At 35.5% G+C, this 24556-nt stretch overlaps 1 protein-coding gene across 1 annotated transcript in view; it reads right to left on the bottom strand.

Annotated features, from left to right (window-relative positions):
• Dhc1 (dynein axonemal heavy chain 1) overlaps positions 1 to 22937 on the bottom strand; it is a 250612-nt gene extending 227675 nt beyond the window's left edge. Inside the window, 8 exon segments of the mRNA XM_089727553.1 lie at positions 93 to 417; positions 1056 to 1337; positions 1412 to 1528; positions 2383 to 2543; positions 2725 to 2909; positions 2990 to 3255; positions 3616 to 3753; positions 22529 to 22937. Coding sequence (XP_089583679.1) covers positions 93 to 417; positions 1056 to 1337; positions 1412 to 1528; positions 2383 to 2543; positions 2725 to 2909; positions 2990 to 3255; positions 3616 to 3753; positions 22529 to 22642 — 1588 coding nt within the window. The 5' untranslated portion in view covers positions 22643 to 22937.
• Between the last annotated feature and the right edge of the window lie 1619 nt (positions 22938 to 24556).

The raw sequence follows: 24556 nt of genomic DNA, 5'->3' as shown, positions 1-24556 counted from the left end.
AAGTATATTTCATTATACATATTTACAACTCGCAAAAACTTTCAAATTATAAGATGGAATTGATTCCATAGAGTTAATCTCAGCGTACTAACCTTCACCCAGCAGTAATCCCTCCATTCTCTTCTCAAACAGATAATTATAGTCGTCCGTTAGATCGAACATTGCGATAATTTTATTGAGACGCTTACAGAACGTGTCAAATTTTCCGAACACGTAATTCTCCGAGAAGCTGAACTGCTCGGTATTAGGCAAGAAAGGTTGATTCTTAACAAAGATATATGTCTCTCGGTAGGTTCTGTTCAAATTGATACAGTGTATTAGTTTATCGCGTACAAGGGAACGCTCTTGCGACCATATCGTATCCTTGAACCGGCATGTTATGTATTGTTTGCAGGTTTCGATCATCTGATTTGTAATCTAAAATTAATTAATATGTATGTTTATATTTACATGACAGAAACACATGGAGAAAAATCGTGCAAGAGAAATAAATACAAAATGGTAGTCACGACCTTTGAAGAATACTACACAAAGAGGAGAAGATATACCTGTATTGAGATATAAAGTACTTTCTTCAATTTTTGCCTCTCGTAGACGATAATTAACGTAAACGGCTTGATCTCACATTTTTTTTAAATTTTCGCTATATTTATATATTTTCGAAGTTTTTAATATACTTTACGTGGTCAGGCGTTATTCGCAGACACTTGAATATTTTGTGAACTTAATATTCGAAAATGATATCATGACAAAAAAAATGCCACTAAAAATGTCAAAGTAATTTTAATGATATCTTATCAATCGACTTCGTAAAGCACTAAAATATTGTTTTTGGGTGTAGATATACATCATCATCATCATCATTATTATCATCATCATTATCATCATCATCATCAGCCTATAGCAGTCCACTGTTGGACATAGGCATCTCTAATTGCTCGCCGTTCAGCACGATACATATGAAGACATAAACCACCGATATACTTAGATAAGTATTCAAGGATTCAAGATATTAGAATAGAACCCGCAAAAAGCTATAAATATTTTTTACATACTTTCACCATTAACGAAGATATTCTCTCGGACGTGTTGTAGAACTGAGATACGCTGTGTATCAGTCTCACTGTCTGCAGTAAACTCAGTATGGAGTCCTTAATTTTGACTGGATCGTCCAAATACAGGGAGTGACAGCATTTTTCCATGGCTTGAACGAATTTAGCATTGTCTTTGGCCTCGTTATAACAGAAAGTTATTTTGTGATCAGTATCTCGCCACTGTTTGATCACTTTGGAATTGGCAAGTTGCAGGCATGAAAGTGTTAATTGTACTTCGTTTTCCTGTGAGAAAATGCGATTTTAAAAGTCTATTTATTATGGGATATGGTTTTTTTCTTTCGGCTCTTAAAATATACCTGCAAATATGACACAAGCTGAGAGAACTGCGCCCCTCTCTTCTTCCAATATTCCAATTCGTCTTGCGGTCCGCTCGAATCAACTTCTCTGCGTAGTTGCTCACTTTCACTCAATATCTGTGAAGCGTTTGGATTTATTTACAAGTTAACATATGATAAATATCGAATACCAGACGAATAATCTATACATATAAATAAAATTAGAGTGTCTGTTTGTAATATTGAAATAACCGCTTTTAACTACTGTCTGTCTGTTTGTTCCGGCTAATCTCTGGAACGGCTGGACCGATTTTGATGAGACTTTCACTAATAGGTAGCTGATGATATAAGGAATAACTTAGGCTACTTTTTTTAGACTAGCTTCGCCCCGTGGCGTCACCGGCGATACGACAATAACCGAGGGACTCAGCTATCAATAATAAAATTTAATGTTTTCGAAGCGAAGCGAGGGCGGGTCGCTAGTCTTTACATATAAATAAAATTGGAGTGTCTGTTTGTAATATTGAAATAGCCTCTTATTACTACACGCATATGAATATATATACGGTAGTAAATAAACCAAAATAACATTTTTTACAATTTTTGTCTGTCTGTCTATCTGTCTGTCTGTCTGTTCGTTCCGGCTAATCTCTGGAACGGCTGGACCGATTTTGACGGAACTTTCACTGATAGGTAGCTGATGATATAAGGAGTAACTTAGGCTACTTTTTTTAGAATAGCTTCGCCCCGCGGCGTCACCCGCAGTTATTGTCGTACCGCGCGCAACATGGCGGGCTTCGCCTATCAACAATAAAATTTAATGTTTCCGAAGCGAAGCGAGGGCGGGTAGCTAGTTTAAAAATATAAATCTACACATCGATAACATCTATTCTATAAACGAATATTAGTTAATACTTGCAGATAGTTTTTGAATGATTTAATCTTACTTGGTCGTTAAATGCATGATTTGGAAATATTAATAAGGATGCTACCTCCATGACTTTTTTTATCCATTCAGTAACGCGTTCCTCCAACATAGTAATGGTGTTTGGATTTTTCGCCATGTCCTTCAACTGTGTATGGTCTTGGATAGGTGCCATGAGCGCTAGACCGTCTTCAAAAAGATTCACTTGATTGCACACGTCTTCACACACTAAATAAGAAATTGAAACAAAAATCATATTCAACGGATTGTCCTGGCCTGTTTTTTTTTTCATTTTAAGTTAATATTTTTACTATTTTTAATAATCATTGATTAATTAATTTTAAATTCAATCACCTTAAATGAAGGCTTCAAATAGGAGCTTTAAACAGTTACACTATATGCTGCTTACCTTTGAGGGCGCTACAAAAAGATCTTAGTCCCGGCAGTAGTTGATTTTTAACGATGGGAAATCTTGTTTCGTCCTCGTCACCATCACTACTAGGATGAGCTAATGCACTCATGTACACGTGCTCCATTACACGTTCTATAGCTGTTACCATTCCCACTTTTTCAGCATTAAGAATTCCGCAGAATCTGTACTTGCAAAAAAAAAACATAGATATTTACAAAAATGTAAACGTGGATGTTAAATAAAACCTTGAATAGGCACTTACAAATCTTTATGAAAGCCCTCCTCAGGTAACTGTTTGCTGACATTAATACGGAACATATAAATGCACACTCCAGTAAACTTTACATCCCAACCATCGGACAGGAATAATTTCCTTTTCCAAGTTACTTGAGGCGGGGGCTGTTTCCCTTGTTGGCGTGACTTTGTGTTCTCCGGTACTGGTCGTTGTTCGATTTCTTCCACATCTTGGTAATACCACAGAAGTTTATTCCTCATGTGCGGAAGAAACAACTGATTGATGTCATCCAGCTGAAATGTTGTAAGGATGAAATGAATTATTTTAACAACCTAAGAAAAATCCGCTTAAATAGCAAACCGAACTAACAAGTGATTTCTTCGGTTTTTCACGCTGTTTGTCGCTGATCAGTGTTAGCAGGATAATGCAAACGAAGTTATAAAGTTGTATTGTTAAAGTTAATCGATTTTTTAGTTCAGTGAAAACGACTAACAAATATTCTGTTACAAGCAAACAAGTTTATAAGCAATTTAATAAAAACACGATAAAAATAAAAGCTTATACGAAAGATATATACAGCGTTACAGATTTTTATCCCTAAGGAACCTTAAACATACCATATTTAATCCATTAAGAAATCCATTTAAACATACCATATTTCCTTCGAACACGTGGTCCATGATGGCGTGTCTTGGTAATCCGGTGCCGTCTATCAAAAGCTGGAAGGTGAACTCCAGACGGGGGTCCATCTCCCCCCTTCTTGCTTTGCGCTCGCATTCTTCTCGTCTTTTCTGAAATACAATTAACTTCATCTAACTTTCATAATATTACAGTGACCAAATCGATTTTCGCATGAGATAAATCGTTTGAACACTTTAATGTTGTAAGGAAAAAGAAATCTATCTGAAAAGACCTGTAAAATATCCATAACATCTTCCTCTTCTTCTTCATCACTAGACCCTGGCTTGATCCCGTGAACAAACATTTTTTGACTAGAGCCTCGATCAGTGGCAACCTCGAAACTAACTAATTTTCCGGAAAACTTCCCACAATGTTCTTAGCGTGCCGATTGATTGAACTTTAGTTAATTTAGGTATAAGCTACATTTTGCTAGTTCTGTCAATTCATCTGCCTTTGTTTGAGTCCTGCCTTCAACTATAATCGCAGCCCGTTTGAAGATAGGCGAAACTATTATTGTAATATGCAAATTAATCGGACTAGTATACAGTGTCATTATAAGGGTGGGGGTTGGTACGGCGTCGCACTTGCCTGTACAAATGATGTTGGCAGCACGCTATGTTTTAAAATTGATTACTCTTTGTTGTAAGTTTTAATGACAGTGTGAAGAAGAACGAGAATAGAAATTGAATATACGTTTACATATCCATGTATATATAAGCCGATGTGTACGCTATATACTCCCAAACGGCTAGACTTATTTCGATAACGATTTCACGAAATCTTCAGATTGGCCAAGGCTCTGAAGTTTGATGGAGATCGAATGAAAAGTCAAATAAAAATTCGCGGTTGGATTTTCTCTCGTTTATTACAGAAAAAATATAGTCATATGTTCAGAATTTATCATATTGGATATTGCAGTCCAGTGATCTAACCACTTTAACTGCTTATGAAATGCTTACTCTGAAATGGATACTGATATCTGACCTTTTTTTTATTTCTATTCTCTCAAAACACTTTTATTTCGTTCAAAACAATTGTTAAATTATCCATCATCTAAAATTTGTTGAAGTTTTAATTCTAAATATTATAGGTTAGAATAGTCAACTATCTTTTGAGACAATAATATGGATCTTTAAAATGCCTTTACGAGTAATATTATCCAGTCATATTTCTTGATCGAATTCCTTGCTTTTAGACCAGCGATTGTCAACCACTGCGCCGCGGCATTTTTGTATATCACCAAATTTTTTGTGTGCTACTAAATTTTGGAAATGTTTGGTCAATGATAGATATTTCTCATTAAAAGTATTCTTATAATTATTCTATTAACATACGTAGCATTTTTTGATACATATCATTTTATTTTTCTATCAAAATTTTAATAATAAACTATACTAGAGGTCCCCGCAGTAGTCGAAATTCGACTATAATTAATTGGAATTGTAAGTTTGTACACTATTATGATTGTATTTTATACTTCTATAATCACTAATTTCGCCAAGATTACACTATAAAAAATATTAACAAACGCAAACAATATTTAATCTATTCTCAATTTGACAACAAACGCCAAGAACAAAAGTTTGACAATAAATAGTATGCATGTGTGTGTGCGTCAAATACATGGTATGTAGTGTGTGTAATGTTTTCTTTATTGATTTAATGTATCTTTGTATCGCGCAATTTTCGTAAAAAGGGATACAAAGTTTTTGCTTCACGTATTAATATATAGATTACACATTTTACACATTATATTATTATATTTTTTTAGATATGTAATCAACTTCAAAATTTATCTTTATCTATGTGTGCCGTCAAATTTTGAAATCGTTGATCCACGATAAAAAGGTCACTGCCTACGTTGCCTACACAATTAATGCACAAACTCTTTATTTCGGATAATGCCTTTCTAAATGATTATTAATATAAAGAAACATATGTACAAGTATTATGTTTTCTTAATACAGAACATTTCCACATACTCGTATTATGTGTATTATCTATGATTTCTACATAAAGTCTTTGTGTTGACATCCCCTGTCAGTTATTATATACTTCTTAATTATTGTGTAGGCCATTTAGAAAAAAAGTCTCAAACCTTGTGAAACGAATCTCTTGATAAGCTTTGAGTGAATTGGACTGAAATGGTTATTGCGCCTTTATGAACTCGAGCGTACAACATATTTGTTTTTATGTCCAAAAACTACCAGGGCCAAAAAAGACCAGGGTCCTAAAAAAAAGCCAATGTAACATATTCAACGAGTTTTTAAAAAAAAATTATACTCTAGTTATTTGGGTTATTTTTAAAAGACCACGTACATTTTTTACGATAAATAATACAAAAGAAAAAAAACAATACATAAACTAAATACTAAAATCGAGACACCTCATTCAGAACTCACGACAATCTTCAATTAAAATCTACGATTGACTCTCAGCTCTTTGTGATGCTGTCCACGGGCAGAAGACGACTTCATGGTTCGTATGTATACGATCATCACAGTCTTCAGGAATACGCGTAATTACTGGTGGTAGGACGTCTTGTGAGTCCGCACGGGTAGGTACCACCACCCCGCCTATTTCTGCCGTGAAGCAGTAATGCTTTTCGGCTTGAAGGGTGGGGCAGCCGTTGTAACTATAGAGACCTTAGAACTCATACCTCAAGGCGAGTGGCGGCAATACGATACGATACGCGGAGGAGGAGGATGCGTCGTTTTTGTACTAGGAAAATATAAAATTAAAGCGCTTCGTGGATGCTAGTATAATTTATTCATCCTTTCGGTTTCATGTTTTCCTAGTAAAAAAGTTAAAGACATACCTTGCCCAGGTTGCAGGGAGGGGGGGGGGTGTTTTTTATTTGTTACTCTTAATTTCTATCTTTCAAGTGTTTTTACAAAATTATGAGTAAAAACAGAACTTTGGTTATATTTGTGTGTTAGGAGATTTGCATTAGTGGAATATCGATTGTTTCTGATACTGTTTGTTGTGTTCCTGATACAATCCATATAAGTTTATATAAAAATTATGTTGTATGTGCTAGCCTCGCCTCTGCGAACCGACTATCCATCTGCAGTCTCATCTCATTTCCCACGCAACTCACAATCGCTCCTTTGTTGGGTATCATGTGTGGTATAATATAATTGAAACTTCAATCTCAAATTTTAGAATGTCTAGATCTAGAAAAAACCATTAAATGATTAATTAATTATCAACGGACAGATGACAGCAACAATGGACAACGTTTCGTGAACGTTTCTGATTCTTATCACTTATGTTTCATACTTCAGTGTTTTTATGTCAATATTTTTTTTTTTTTTTTTTTTTTTTTTTTTTTTTTTTTTTTTTTTTTTTTTTTTTTTTTTTTTTTTATGATTGAAACTTTACTGGTGGCCCGAAGGCCTTTCCAGTTTCACCAGGACAGGTGGGCGAGCAAAGGCTCAGCCAAGAGGGGTGGGATTTGCTAACAACTGCCCGAGCGCCTCCGAAGGAGACCTAACAACTCAAGAGCAATTGTTTCGCGAATGAATCTACTACCGGATCGGAATCGCGACCCGCTGAGAAGATCCGGCGAGAAACTCAGCGGGCTGATGCATGGGTTAGGTTGCACGTCGACCTCTTTGTCGAGTTCGACGAGTACGGTTACCGGGGTCCCTAAGCCTGCCCCTAGTATTAGAGCTGAAGGCATCTAATGCAAAGGTTATTGGATCTGATGGATCCGTAAGGACGTGTCTAGGACGTCGACGGTGACTGGCTCCTGCATGATCAGGATTCGGGAAGTAGTCAGCGGCGGCAACGATAAGGCGATTATCATGACGCATAGCCTTATCGAAGTATCGTTCCGACGCTGACTTCATGTATTTCCGAATTGATTCGAGGCCCAGGTCGTCGTGTAGGTCAACGTTCCTCACGAACCACGGAGCCCCGACAGCTAACCTGCAAAAGCGGGATTGTAGGGATTGGAGGGTGTCTATGTGTGTGCGGGCCGCGTGAGCGAACACCACACTCGCGTAAGTCATGACGGGCCTTATGCAAGTTTTGTAAAGTGTCACCTTGTTCCGAAGGGACATTTTACTCCGCTTACAGATCATGGGGTAGAGTCTACCGAGAATAAACGCGGCACGGTCACGGACTGATTTTATATGCGGGCGGAATGTCATCGATGCATCCAGGGTAACGCCCAGGTACTTGACCTTCCTGGCCCAGGGTATGGGTTGTCTAAAGAGAGTAATCGGGGGTGTGAGATTCCTCCTCCTAATCCGGGAGGAAATCCGTGTGGAGCTTCCCCTCTGAAATAGCACCGCAGTACTTTTCGCTGGGTTGATGTCTATGCGCCATTTTCGGAACCACTGTCCTAGGGCTAGGGCTGCGCTCTGAAGCTTCTTCGCGATTAGGGACTTATTTCTACTAGAATAGTAAACAGTCGTGTCGTCGGCGAATAAAGCTAAATGGGTCGGCGGCGACCGGGGAATATCGTTGACGAATAAGCTAAATAGGAGGGGTGAGAGGACAGAGCCTTGCGGGACTCCAGCTGTGAGAGGTCGTGGGGAGGAGCGGGTTCCCTCGACTCGATATCGAAAAGAGCGGTTCGACAAGAAGTCCCGTATGATGAGCACGAGACTATCCGGCACGCCCATGTTGAATAGTTTGAAAATCAAACCATTGTGCCAGACTTTGTCGAACGCTTTTGCGACGTCGAAGAAGAGAGCTCCCGTGTATAACGGTTTTGGTCGATTAAGCCCCACAAGAATGTGCTCCGTGAGGCGGTGCACCTGTTGAACGCATGAGTGATTTGTACGGAATCCGAATTGTTCATCGATGAGAATGCCCTTGGATGAGACGAAGTCTCTGAGGCGTTTGTAGAGCAGACGCTCATACAGTTTGCCTAGAGACATGAGGAGGCTAATCGGGCGGTAATGTCAATATTATTGTGTTAATGTCACTATGGCAATTTGAAATTGCGCTTAGCAGCTCTGAGCACTGCGCATGTGTTAAAATGAACTTCTTTCCGATCATGTCACCCTAGTACAACATTATGAATTGCGCGACCCGCTTCGAGGTTATTTCACCGACGATGACAAACAAACAAACAAACAACTGTTTTGATAATAAAGTAGTAAAACAACAAATTTAAAAAATAAAATTTATAAAAACGATTTTGATTTAAATTAAACAAAAAAGACGAATTACGCAAATAGAAATTTGAAAGGTATTTTCATTTTTTATTTTTAGTTTCACTTTTTTAGGAATATACGAATTATAATTTCGTGTCTTTCAATTTTCTAATATTAATAATTATATTATTGTTGTACCTATACTAATATTCTAATATTATTATTTGTTTGTTTGTTTGAACGCGCTAATCTCAGGAATTACTGGTTTTTAACTAATTTTTAATAATAAAAAAAAATTAAATTTCTCTTTCATGTAAATAGGCCATGAAGCAACGGAGCTTTTAAAAAACGCAAGAATCATTTAACATTATTTATTTTTTGTTTTACGAGATTGGAGAGTTTTTTGGCTGAGCAAAAATTCAATGGAGATTTTTATAAAGAATGTCGTTTGGACACACCATTGGAACGGAGTTTCTTTTGCTAGGTTTATCTTTCACGTGTTTGTTTGTATTAAGTAATGGATAAATAAAAAATTCTTGAGTCAGTATAAAATAATTAAACTAATCACGAAATGTGAATAAACGCATTAAGGTATTGCAAATAAATTTCTCGAATATTACGTTTTCGAAAAAGCAACGGGACACGATAACCATCTTATCGTGGCCGCCTCTAATTACATAACCCACCCAAACAAAGGGGCAAGGCGTAGCTGCCGTCGTCCTAAGTATATCTTATCGGTTCCTCCCAATGCAATCTCGGTGCTTTCAGGTTCTCCAAGCAGCGGCTACCGTTCTCGTCTAAGTCGTCAAATGTGACACAGCCCATTGAGTTTCTCGCGGGACCTTTCTCAGTGGGTCGCGATTCCGATCCGGTGGTAGACTCAGAGAAGCAGTGCTCTTGCTAGAGATAGCGTTAGCAAGTTTTTCTTTGGTTGAGATCCTTTAGTTTACCTACCCGTCCGCGCTTAGTTGGAATAGCCAACGGTTAGGTAGGACGATAGGTAAAAAAAGTATAATAAATATATAAAGTACATTTTCATATTCTGATATTTAATTGCTGGCAAGTAGGCGATCCGGAAGTGCCTCAAAAATCACTGCAAAAAAATATCAGTTTTTGGTGTGTCGTTTTTCATTGTTACTCCCCCTCTGCCTGAGTTATAAGCAATTTAGTAAACGCGTGTGTACATGCGCCACTACAAGCACTACGTTCCACATAGATGATGCTATCCTAGTATGTCAAGGTAGTTTAAAAATGCGTCAGTCCTGGTATATATATACCTGTACTGTAGAAAGAAAATTTGGTTAAATGACTGCTGCTTAGGTTAGTTAAAAGTTATACTTGTAGTAAAAGTTTATCATATACTCGTAGTATCTGCTCTAATGAAATCTAACTACCTATTTCAAAAATATCTTAATTGATGGAAAGTAGTTAAACGCAGGCCGCACATTCTAGAGGGTAGGTATTCGAATGGCGTTCAGTAATACGCGTAGTGGATTGCGTATAGAGTTCCGATATATCTTTATAAATTAGAAAATAAAACGTTATATTACATGTTATTGTTAAATTTATTGATTAAGAAAATTTATTTATATTTTTATTTATTTTGATTATAAAATTAAAAAATCTCGTTAATGAACGAAGTCACGGACAACTAACTGGTTATCTCTAACGATATTTATAGAAAATATTTATATCTATTTTCAAATTGACAAAATTGCTTTTGTTTGGAAGCGAGTTTCAGTGTAAGCTCTTGAGTTTTGCCGTTTTTTCGTGTCGCAAAAAACATTCAATCGTTTTTTACGAAAAAAAGAAGAGTATTTTAAATATAATAAGAAAGTCCCTCGCAATTTTAGAAGCATAGACACAAATCGTCCTCAACCGCACTAGGAGAACATAAGCCCGGAGAACAATCTGGTAAATTTCACTATCACGGGAACATAATCAAATCTTCAATCTCGTAAACTTAAAAATTACAAGAAGTCGATGTAATGTTACTAAGGTTCGTTGTTGTATTGATAGCGAAATTTGTAAACTTGTTTTTTTTTCTGTATGCCTGTTCGATTATGTAAAAATACTCACATTCAAAGTGGTGGTTGTGATATTGCCATTATTAAAATGGATTATTTAAACGGCTGCCCCACCCTTCAAACCGAAACGCATTACATACTACTTCACGGCAGAAATAGGCGGTGACGGTGTCATGACGTGATTGTCGCCGCCCGCCGAGAGAGAGACCATCATCACCGCTGGACACAGGTCTCCTGCATTATCATCCAGGTTTGCCCTGTCGTTCTGGCTATATCCATATTCCCCCCTCCCCCCATTAATATGAAGGTTTTCTTTGTTTTTTTGATAATTATTGGAAAACCTCATGGGGGTGATTACGCAGCTTATTAATTCATATTTTTAGTGCATAAAATAACTGGAAAGTTTGTTCAACAAGCACGTTCTTTTAATGGAAAAGATAGATTTTGGTAACTGATATCTTTTTTTACCTTACATTAAAAATTCATTACTATTGTAATTTAGAAAGTAAGCCAGTTGTCTTGGTGTCAGTGTCCTTCTCGAATATATTCATCCCCCATTTCTCCACGTTTTACAATTTGAATTTTATATATTTATTTTTTAATTTACCTACCTATTTGCTGGTAACCTCGAGGGGCAGCTACGCCCGGTCTGGTAGGTCGCGAGGTCTCGCTTGAAAGAAAATGCTAACACTAGCCCTAGCAAGAGCAGTGCTTCGCGGAATCTACCACCGAAATCAGGACCCACTGAGAAGATCTGGCGAGAAACTCAGTGTGTTTTGTCTGTGGATTAAGTCAGTTGCACTTCAAACCATTGGTCGCATTCAACGAGTTCCGGGGTACCGGAAATGACAAGTTTAGGGCAACGGTGAACCGTCTGCATATTTACTGGTGGTAGGACCTCTTGTGAGTCCGCATGGGTGGGTACCACCACCCTGCCTATTTCTACCGTGAAGCAGTAATGCGTTTCGGTTTGAAGGGTGGGGCAGCCGTTGTAACTATACGTGAGACCTTAGAACTTATATCTTAAGGTGGGTGGCGCATTTACGTTGTGGATGTCTATGGGCTCCAGTAACCACTTAACACTAGGTGGGCTGTGAGTTCGTCCAACCATCTAAGCAATAAATAAAAAATAAAAAAATTAGAGGGAGGCACTTTTTTTTTCCTACTTATGCTTACAGCTTTGAGAGGCTATATCAGCGTTACCCTAGCGTGCAGATGAGCTCTCGGGGCTCAAACCAGGAGGTGTTGCTAACACTGGCCCTAGCAAGAACAATGCTTCGCAGAATCTACCACCCGATCAGAAACGCGAGTCACTGAGAAGATCCGGAGAGAAACTCAGTGGGCTGTGTCTGTGGGTTCATTTACTCGCCGAGCCCTACGTCGCAAGCGACGGGTTCGGCGAGGACGGTGACCGCTGCTTGAGGTACCTAAAAGCACCGTTAATGGATCGATGCTTAGGGCGACGTCGACTGTTTACCATTCGGTCCACAGGATCGGGTATGGAGGCGGCCACGATAAGGAGGCTATCGTATCGGACTGCTTTCTATAACAAAATTTAGATGTATTTTCTATGAATAATGATAAAATAAAGTACCATTGAAGTAAATTTTCATTTCGCACCATTGTGATTTAATCTCAATCAAAAAAAAAGTGACACTAAAAAGAGACAAACACGTACATCTAAAAGTTTATAAAAGAATGCGATAGAGTACATCTAAAGGTTTCGCTTCTATCGCGTGTGTTCGCGCACCTGTTTTCATTTTAACATTAATCCATTACTATTTAAACCTAATATTTATATTTATTTTACTATTTAGTTGCGGTAAAGGACTTAGTTCGCGTCAAAGAACTGTATAATTGTTTATTGCTGCAAATGTTTTAAAGGAGCTCCCGGCTTACCCGACATCAATTAGTTCCTGGAATCTATAGGCATACTAACATTATTAATGCTCTACCTGTTTACCTGTCACCTACTTTGGGAAAGGAGGCTTATATTTAAATTCTAGTTTACCAATTTATCGTAAACGAGTAAAATATGCAGTGAATATTTTCAATCTCTTTTGACTTATTCAATCCTAGTATAGGCCGATAGAGCATTCTATAGGCGACGCCGCGATTATCGGAGTCCTTAACGCTCATAAATTACGCGGATAATTTAAATTACCACCAAATAATTTAAAACGAAGGCCCCGTAACAACTTACTTACATTTAGAAAGACTGTTGTTCCAATTAAGGTAAAAAAATAATTATAATGAATGTTTGATTTCTTCGTCATATAAAATTTATCTTTTTTCTTTTCAATTTACCATATAAAATTAACTTCACGAAGTTTTGGCTATGCATTTATTTACTGGATGAGCAAAATAATTATAATAACTTCCGTTTCCGAAGTAAATTTAAATTTTATTTCCTACTAATGGATAAATAGATAACTAATCGCATTAACTATATACATAATAAACCAGTGCTCTTGACATACGCAGGCATTAAATTAATGTAACTTACAGTTGATCCGTCGCCAGCGTAATTTTAAAATTATTTTTTTATATTTCTGTCTTTGAAAGAAATTCTTTTACAGACACAATTGTTGGGCTTGAGTACTAGGATTTCATAGACACAAAAAGTAAGTACAGTCGGAGTCTGAAGAAAATACCGCATTCCGAATACGCCGTTTCCGAAGTCAAAACACAGCAACTGACTATGTTATGTTTCTTATTTTGATTGCATAGTTTACCTTTTGTTCGAAAATTTGGCATAGTCAGTGATTAAGGTATAGCATGAATAATTAACAAATTTTAAAATATTATTTTAAGGCGATTTTTATTCTCAGCGTTGTCTATCACCTTTGTCTGACAATAGATGGCAGCACATGTATTATTAGTGTAATTTTTTTTTATCGGATGAATATAAATGCGAATTAATAAATATTTAAATGATTTCAGTGTTTTCGAGACGCTTTTATTTACTTATTTTAATTTTAATTTTATAATGAATACCAATAGCGCTTAAAGACTACATATATTTTGAACGATATGTAGTATGGAATTTCTGGCCTAACTCGCCTAGAATACAAGTGATTCATATCCTGAATTTATGAACGATAGTAAATTAATGATTAAAATTCTCAAAGTTTAGAGTTTTTATCTTTTCTTTTAATTCACTAACTCAATTATCAACCGAATATAGCTTTAAATCAATTCAATACTTTTTCGTGACAGAAATAATATTTAGCAAAATCTATAATCCGCCTAAGTCTATTCGTATTTCCTCTGATTTTATCGTTATTCATGACAAATTATTGAACGGGGCATGAGACTGACATTTATTATTTTGTATGCACAGTCATATTTCTATGAATTAGGGTGGCTGCGTTTAACCTTCTTTCCTTTCTGATAGCCTGGTCTGTGCGTCTGGCTATCGGAGACCCTTTTATGAAGTTTTGTAATAAGTAAGTAAGTAAAGTAAGTTAGTTAGTTAATTGCATTTTTCTGCTAAGTCCTCTGACAAACGAGCTTTTTGTGCTTGCTTCTTATGTAATGAGAAAGACCGCCCCCGAAGACAATATATATGCGGAACTAAACTCAAGGAAATTTGGTATATAATATGTGTATCTTGTATCTACGTATTTTATCAATACAAAAAGTTTTTTTTTGTTAATCAACATATTTTATGTTATTATTATTATTATTTTATATATTATTATTTTATATATTATATATTATTATTTTATATATTATATATTATTATTTTATATTATTTGCTCGTATATGTTATTTGCTTAATGTTCAAATGGTGACTTTCCATTTATATAATTTTTACTGTTCCCTTATTGTCAGCTACAAGTCTGACAGACAATGACGAATTTATCGATCCTAGAATAAAAATAATCATTCAATTTCAAATGCTTATCTTCTCTAAGTACGAGTATAAAATCAACAATCAACAAACTTCTTTCGTTTATATAGTCCTGGTAGTCCTCAACAGAGAAGAATGCGTCACGCAACAACTCTATATTTAGATTTATGTTGAGATTTAAAAGTAAAGTGAAGCCGAACGAAGGTGGATTTCACAAGTTTTGCGGTACCAAGTAACTTACTTTGGAAACTTTCTCTTATTTATAATACCCTAGTACTCTCTTACAACGACACGCATCGTTTTCCCCTTAATAATTCCTTTAATAATAATAAAATTTGACGAGTTTGAGACAGTTTTTGTAGCAAAACTCCACTTAAATCTTTAACTCAAAATAAATAAGACCGTTTAATGACAAAAACTAATTAATGTTTATGTGTAATGTGAGAATTTTCAAATAATATTTTTTTTTTCTATTCGAATAATCAAAAAAACCATAAACATAAATAATTTTGCATAGTAAACTTTTTGAACACAATTTTTTGTTCTTTTATTATTAATCTTTATATGTTATCGCGATTTCACCAAGGCCGTATTCAAAATCTGGAACATAAATATCCCTTCTCAATAAACGAATGAATTTACTACCGTAAAATATTTTACCGACAAGTGCTTTTCTGCCGTGTAGCGAGCGCGAGTGTAATTAATGCGGTTTGGCGGCCGTTATTGTGAAACTAACTACTAATATGGGACGATTTAAAAAAAATAGATATTTTTAAACGAAACCTTTGAATTGTCATTGTTATTATTTATAAATCTAAAATTACAAAAAAAAAAAATCACATTAGTTTTATTTTTTGCGTTTCGCTGCCTCGTCGCCGCGACATCCTGGACCTCACAGACGGTCCCCGGGGACTGCGAAGGCGGCTGCAAGCGCATCGGATATTACTACAATTTTAATTCAAATCTTATGTTAATACGCCTTTGTCCTTGTTTATTCTAAGTACACAAATGTAGAAGTAAATAATAGTAGTAGTAAGTTTTATAAAAAAAAACCGTAGGTTCTTCCACATATAAAAAGATTGTCTGTACGTTTATGAGATCCTGGTAGAAAAGCTGCGTGTGCTAAATCAAAAAATTTAGCTATTCTGGATTGAAAAGCCGTTTTTGTGTTTATTTGGTTTGACTTTTCGTAATCAACAATTTTCAAGAACAAATTTATTCTATTCTAGGCGCATAGTAAAAGTGATTACTATCAACAACAATTTATAAAGTTTGGTTCTTGTTTAGAAATAGTACACATTTTGTTTGTCTAGCTTTCTTATGATACTGATTTGGAATATCAGATAGTTTATATTTTTTTTAGATTACCTTACTTTCGTCCATACATTTTTTTACACCACAGTTAGTGAAAGTGGAGTGGAACAACTAGAGGAATTCTGGAATTTTTATAGGTTGTGGTAGATAGCAGCGGTGCTTAAGTTGATGATACAAAAAAAAAAACAGAAATATTTGAAAAAATGTGGTCATGGTAATTAAAAATATGTTAAGAGGTGTCTGTTATCTAAAGAACTCATTTATTTCTAAAATTAAAAAAATATGAGATATGTTTTTTTAAGTAGTTATGAGCAAGCCCACTCTTTGAGGCCCGCTTATCGTTAAATTGTCGAAATAAGAATATGTCACTGTCCCAGTCATGGCTACCTTTTTTCCATTTTAGCAAGCAATTTTGTTCCTATTTCGTCCCTGGTAATTAAAAAAAATCTACATTGATATTTTTATGTGTAACTAAAGAGATTTTAAGAAATATACTTAAAATATGCTTTAATACAACTTACAAAATTACTAATAATCCTTCCGAGCACCGTGAGATCCATATCCATTTGAACAGTATCACAAATCAATTAACAGAAACAAATAATGTGAGACTCTATACTCTTCAGTAATCAAATTCCCTCCTCATGAAGTGACATGATTCGTGAATCGTCACGAAAATAAATCTACTTCCTTATGACGACCCATCATAAAAATATCCGGTACACTTGAATGTGGACGTAATCGGTTCGATACGTTGCGAAAATTCGTTGAATTCGTGCGAAAGGAATCGTGAGACTAACAATGCTACGTGACAAACGTAAAAATGCCGTATTCGTATTTCAACTGTTTTATGCTTACATGTCGACGATCAACAATTTTTAGAGTCGGCTGTCCCCTCACGAGGGCCGTAAGTCAAAAACTTTCATAATATGATGCTGGTAGTTTTTACACACGAAAGGGAATGTGTAATGTGAGATTCGCACGAAGGTATCTTCAGTCTGTTTTTTATCGAGACAATGTACTACTTACTGGGCTACACGGGTTAAGCGGACATCTTGTTAACGCAAAATAGTAGGCAATACTCAAATTAATGTCACTAGATTGTGTTAGGAAAATTATTTCTCAGCTTTGAAATCGGAAACATAATCTGACCAAGCTTACTGACCGAATGTCGCCGATCGCGGTTTTAAACTATTTGCTATGAAAAGCGAAACATATATTTATGTAGTTATTGGGGGTTTCGCATTATCATGGAGCAATAATGGTGAATACCGATTCATGAGTCGGGGCTGTTTCACTGCAAATTTTGCTATCATTGTTCAGAGTTTGACACAGTAGACATCTGCCGTTATTGCTTGACCAGATCAGAGAAAGCTGTAGTGAATAGCACCATGCTGGGACCACCAAACATTTACCTTTTTATCGGTAAGCTTTGCTTTAGGACACCGTTGCGACGATTGACCTGGAGTCAGGCATTGCATTTTTCGCTTTCGGTTATCGTAAAGAATTCACTTTTCATCACATGTCACAATTCAATCCAATATTTCTTCATTTCTGTATCGATTCAACAAGGCAACACAAGTTTCTACACGCGTTTCTTTCTGCAGATCAAACTAATCATGAGGCACCCATTTTTCATATTTTTTTATTTTATTGATTTGACGCAAATGAGTCAATATTGTTGGTAAGGTAACGTTAAACCATGCCGCTAACTCCTGGGTAGTTTGGCTCAGATCGGCATTCACCATCTCTTTCAATTTATTATTATTAACATGTGCGGGCGACCTTCCACGTGTTCGTTCTTCAAATCAAAATTTTCATCACAAAAGCGTTTAAACCATAATCGCACGGTGCGTTCATTAGCAGTCCCCTCTCCAAATGCAACATTGATATTGCGAGCTGTTTCTGCAGCGTTAGTTCCGCCTCGGAACGTCGATAATTAAATGTTGCACATTTTTCAAAAGAAGAACCTCATAGGTACCATTTGACAAAAAAGATCACTCAAAAATCAAAAACCATGAAGATTCTATGTCAATTTGAAGTACTTATTACAATAAAACGGCAATTTCATACTTTAACCCCTATTATTTAAGCATAAAAACAGAATAACTAATATAAGATAATAACAAAATGGTTCATGTAGTATCAATATAGTAATAATGCTGAGTTTCGTTTACGTATCTTACTATCAAAATTCAGTTTAAGTAAAGAATTTTACGTCAAAAATATTATTAGGTGGTAAGTCTGTTACACTGTTGAAACCAGCAGGCCAATCTCGGGGATCTTTCACTATTCATGGTATAGCTTCGCATTAAAACCAACTGTTAACTGACTCTTCGTGATACATTAGTTATGATGCTTTCAGGAAATATTTAATGGACCTGGCAGGTAAGCTATACTATCAATGAGTAGCATCTTATCTTTAACGCAAATAATGATATATTTAAGTATATAATCTATAATTCTTATGAAAACAGTGAGCACAATATTAACTGTATTCTGTCTCTGTTACGCACTACGAGTTCTATAGGCGCTCCTCTTTCAATTTATGTTGTCCTGGTCGCAGCGTATGCAAATATTTCCGTAGGCCTAGTTGAAATCTTGCTGCTAGCCTCGAAAGTCCCTCTATCAAAGTGTCACGACCTCATGCATGAGTCAAATACGGAGTTCTCTCTAATACGTACATACGGTAATATTTTTTTTGTAATGTTGTCCAATCCCTCTTTAATGTCTGTCGGTTTCCCGCTAAGCCGATATGTGAAAGTTTTGTTGTTACTCTTAGGATTTATGGAATTCTGGTAGTGAATAACGAAACGTATTAGGTATGTTGTAGGATGACGCATACATTTTGCGTCTTGTATGAGCGTTATTTTTTTTTGTCGCCCCTGTTAGCAGACGAGCACACGGCCCACCTGATGGCCGAGTGAGTGGTGAGTGGTTACTGTCGCCCATGGACGTCAGCAATGCCAGGGGCAGAGCTAAGCCATTGCGTACCGTAAAATACCGTAAACCATGTATTTTTTGTAAGCCCTTGACATTTGGTGGTATGCTAGACACTACTAGCTTATCAGTCTTTATGGTAGGTTTTTACCAAAAAAATGTTTAAAACTTTAATTATTGAATATAGGTCAATACAATATATATTTTTTCCTTTCATTTTTTGGTATTGTTTACGCAAAAGAACCCAACAGCTGCGGAAATTTGGTACTAAAAGAAATAAATGTGAACTAATCAACACATGGTTTCAAATCAAATTACTTATTTTTTCGCGCTGCACCTAACATTTTTCTGTGAATCAACGTACTAAAAGCGCTTCTATATTTCTTGATATCCTGGTACCAATAGACTGAAAATGTTACGTAGGCATCTAGAATTATCTGAATTTATTCCGAAGTATTTGTTACTTACTATAAAAACACTTATTACATACGAAAGTATTTTATATAATTTATTTCAAAATGTGAAGACAAGACGTGAAAAGTGCTCATTATTTTCCGTGAACCAGATTTTAATAATTAATACCCTGTAGTTTATTTAGTTAACTAGTTATAAGCAGATGTAGCAAGCTCTTTGAAACAGTGTCGTATTATTCGTATATCAATTTCGTGGAAAAATTACAAATATTTGTTTAAAAAAACGAAAAAGACACGTCCGGACGAAAGTATAAATTAATTTAAAAATAATAATAATAACACCGAGTTAAGTTTGTACCGACGTTACTGGTTTAAAAAAAAGTTTGCAACAAAATAATGAATTTCATTGATATATTATTATGCCATCAATGTTAAAAACATTCTTAATTGAATTATTACCGAAACAGTCTGAATCTGACAAAAAAAATGTTCTTAGCTTTTCCAGGTTTTTCTCAAATAACTTTTATTCTAAGATATTTTTAATTTTTTTTTCTATAATTAAAAAAATGATTTTCTGTTCGAAATTCCGAGCCAAAGGTACATTCAGCCAAGCACAGCTCTTGCAAAAGAAGTGCAATATTTCACAGCTCCGTGACTAAATTGTATTTTTTAGATAATCAGACAGACACCTTTGATCCCTCGGTACTAGGATATTATACAACAAAGGGGATAATTTTGTACTTTGATACAGAATTCTGTAGATTTATTTTGATCAAGTTGCATTTTTTTAACTATTATTTATTTTTATGTATGGACTAGCGGAAACCAGATAAAATCCGAACTTAATTACTTGTTTGTAGTAAGTACTATGAAGGTACATCGTCTTATATTGATACTAGGACATCAGAACACGAAAAAGATCGATCGCCTTACCAACTGCCATTACGTGAGCGATAAATTTATTCAACGATAAATGAAGCTTATTTACCTGTATCACAGAATCATCCATGTTGTCTGATGTAACTATTTCATTATAAATACATAATTATTCAGTTACCATTAATCTAGTTTAGAATTCAACAAACATAATTTAACGTAGTTTTGTTTTAAGTTTTTAATCCGCTTCACTTCCAATTAGTCGGGGATATAGAAGAAATGATATAGATGTGTGTAAATGAGCTAATATTTACTGCACATGAAAACGATAATAATCCGTTAATATAACCACAGTCTATTGTTCACAGGTAAATGTTATTGATGCACAGAGATCGCGCCTAGATTCTACAGTATCTTTCCCGCAGCATGTCGCGTTCCGAACGATATATTTTTTGACTGAGTAGCGAGTATTTTGATTGTTCCATGTCATATAGAACGATAAAACATATGGATCAGGGTGATTTGTATTGGTTGTTGAAACGTTGCGTGGCGCGTAATGAGGACTTAGAGGGTATTCGTCAAACACGAATGAATATAAAACGAATCATGAATTATGTATTTTCCAGATTCCGCATGATCGTTGCCATATTTACGTATCCGTGAGTATCAGAGTCTGCGGAAGGCCGACCATAATAGCATCGACGGTAATTGCAAGGTGCGGAACATGTGACATCCATGTCAATACATAGATAGTGTTACTGTGTTACTTATAATATTTTGTACTCAAGTTTAACAATATTAGGTATGTGTGTGTGCATTACTATAATTCTCATGTTGTATTTGTTATTTTAGTTATGTGTTATCTGTTCTACACACACTTATCACTTTTTATTATTATTCTCATTATCCCCTCGCAGGTCTGCTGGAAGAGATTTCTTAAATAAATAAGCAGTGCCTTTGTACATAATTTTCCTATTACTCTGTACTATGTCTTTTTTTCTGTGTGTACATAAATAAATAAATAAAAAATAGTGCTCTCTTAATTAACCAATAAGAAATACTTAATTGATTATGCACTTCAATCAGTTACTGCGAAATAATTATAACAACAACTTCAATGCATACGGTGTTGGATTTAGATTAGGAGCCCGAGATGGTGAAATATCAAAGGCAAATAGTATTTTTTTCTCGTTTGAAGTATGATCGCATTTTAAAATAATTATAAAGAAGACAGACATAATATGTTCGATCAATTTCTGTTTTTAAAAATAAACTCTTGGCTTTTACTTGGCTTTATCCTCCCAAAACGTGGGCTGGGCGCAACGTATTCTCTTTTTCAATTCAGGCCTATCTCTGCACTAACACCCTTTCCTGGCACATCCTCTTTCACACACTTTCTGTTTTTAAAATAAACATTATTATTTTATTTTCATGAAACGGTGTTCCATGCACTGTTTGAATTTTTGGAGGATGTAGATGATGGGGTGACATTTTTAATGATTCGGTGGACGGTAAGTTCGGCCCTGAATACAGACTTTCAAATGCCACATGACATCAGTGCATTGCCGTACCTTTAGAAATGTCTTATTTGAATACATTTTAAAGATAAAATTTTCATGCAAACATAAAGGAGTAATTATTAGATTTTCAATGACAAATAAACAGGGCAAGTGGTCTAGTTGTAATACTGATGAATGTGAGTAAAGTTTTGAGTGTAACCTTTCGCTGTAAACTTTCGCTACAGCCACAAAAGAACTTTAAGAGGCTAATGTTGGCTTTTATATAACTCTTTAATGTTGTAATCAAACTAATCAGTTTTGTGTTTCCGCACTTTGTATGAATCCATTGCGATCTAGCATAGCCAAGTTCAATCCATGGGTGTAGCTCCAAAATTGAAATAGAAACCGTTTTTTTTTTTCAAAAATTACACATGTGCACATTAATGCATCACAGACAATGTGCTAATTACAAAACAACTAATCCACTCAAATCTAAGTATGGACTTTAATTATATGAATTAACAAAAATATATTTCCTTGTATAATACATATAATAATCTTGTATTACTTTGAGCCTGATGTGACGTCGTAGAGGTGATGAGACGTTACATATGCATATGTAAAAATTGGATACATCTAGCTTAAATAAATTTGGAAAAATAAGAAATAGCGAAAGAATCGTTTCGAGTGTCAAAACATGTCATTTTCACAATGAGGTTTGAGGTGGGTACTAAGTGGCAGGTAGCGGTTCATGAGTGACGGTAACCATATCAGATGGGCCTCATATTCTCGTCTAGGACACTATTCTTTGCAGCGCTAATTTGGACGACATAGCTTTTGCATAATTACCTCCGGATTCTCTTCGTCGTCGTCCAAATTATCATACTTCACGAATGCGTATCGCAACTGGTTCTCGAAATACTCCCGAGCCTCGGCCTTTTCTACGTCACTTAATTTATTCATCGCAACACTATTTCAACACTGAACATTCTTAATTGCACAATTAAATTAGGGCTCTAGAGATATATATTTTGAAGTTCTTGTTACGTCGAACGAAGTCGTTGCTATAATGCTAATGGCGAAGGTGTAAATAGAGTATCGATAAAACGAACGAGGGGCCTGCATGAGAACGGCGTGAGAACACCGTGTGTGATGACCGGCTGTGCGGCACACGACCGGGCATGACGTGATGCTAAGCGACAAACATAAAAGATCATTGACAGACATGCTTTAATTTTCACGTTGAAATCAAAATCATGCTAATGATACTCAAATAAAATAGTAAATGAAAAAAAAAGGCTTTTATTTCTCGCATTTAAAAAAAAAAGTGACATTACAAAACTTATACAAATTGTTAATAATACATTAATAATAATATATACTAATTAGAATTCTTAATAAATAATGTGTATAATATTAGTCGGATCGCTTAAGTTAATAAAATTATAGTAAAATATATAAAAAAAAAGTTATATTAATTTAGCGTGCAGGCGTGCAAGAACCTCCAAATAAACTAGTATAACACTTTAATAAATTGTTAGTTAGTCGAATGTTGACAAATATTTAATTGTATTTATTAAAATAGTATACATTGTAATGTACTAAGATACATCGACTCACAATTTTGCTTCGAAGCAACGCAACTGAACGAAGTGCGTCCGACACATACATAAGCTTAACATTTCTTGTTCATACGAGAGCTCATGAACGTATCACGTGATCTAGACACTGCCGTAGACTTCAGCTCTGTATTATTTAGACTGAATACATATATAGATGACCTACATGACACTTTCGTGTGAATCGTGTAAGGAGCGAGACTGTACATTTACCTACATTTTATATAATATGTCATACACAAATATTAGTAGCAATGATAATTTGGCAAAAGGCGAAATGATTTTAGATTTTCAGTTTATTTTAATTCGAGTGTTTTTGTTAATCATTTTAAACATAGATTCCTTTAAATGGTCAATAATAAATGTTTATTTGTCCTCGTTATGTTCCTAAATTTCACCAATTTATCCATTTTTAACATTATGGTAAAATTGTTTTTCACTCGTCGGAAAGCTTTTGTCGCAGTACTATCAAGAATCGACAGGTGGCGCGGGAGCTGTTTCAGAAAGTCAATTAGCGATAGTAAATTTCTAACTGTATGAAACACTTGAACTGGTTTCGATACAATATAATACTCGTGGAACAGTAATTGGAATGAGTTTTTTTTATTACTACCAGAAAACCCGGCCTGCTTTGCTTTGCGGCTTTGCTGGTCGTTCTTTGTTTTGACTTCGATCCAGTAACCGACTATGATGATGGGTTCGTCCAACCATCGCTTACAACGGTTCTGGTGTTAAGTGGTTACCGGAGCGACTAGACATCGCCGATATCAATTTCCTACACAAGCTTTGATATTGAAGTCACAATTGTATTGTGCAGCGGCTGTTCCTCTATTCATACGCCTACAATCTTCGCGAAATATGCAGAGTAATGACACTTACGCGTAGCTAGTAGCACGGGACCTTCTCGGTCAAAACATGGCACTTGAAGTAGAACATGCTATTTGATAGAGATTTCTAAATATTCCATAGAAGTAAAGTTTAGCCTATAAATAAGATTTTTTTTTTTTTATTCCTAGAAGGAACGGTGGTTCTTTTTCACATTCTTTTCACTTTTTTGATTACTCGTAAGGCGCATAACATCTGCCCACAGCAATGATACTGCATGACGACCACGACCGCTCTGACAAGAGTGATACGACGATAAAGAAAAAAAATGCTTAACTGGGCGATCCAAGTCACGGGTTACCTGTTGTTAAGTAGTTATCGGAGTACATATACATTAATTACAACGTGAAAGCCGCCCAAATGTATACCCACC

The sequence above is a fragment of the Bombyx mandarina genome, chromosome 01, assembly GCF_030267445.1.
Source record: "Bombyx mandarina strain Sakado chromosome 01, ASM3026744v2".
NCBI lineage: Eukaryota > Metazoa > Arthropoda > Insecta > Lepidoptera > Bombycidae > Bombyx > Bombyx mandarina.
This window is presented reverse-complemented; position numbering and strand designations above follow the sequence as displayed.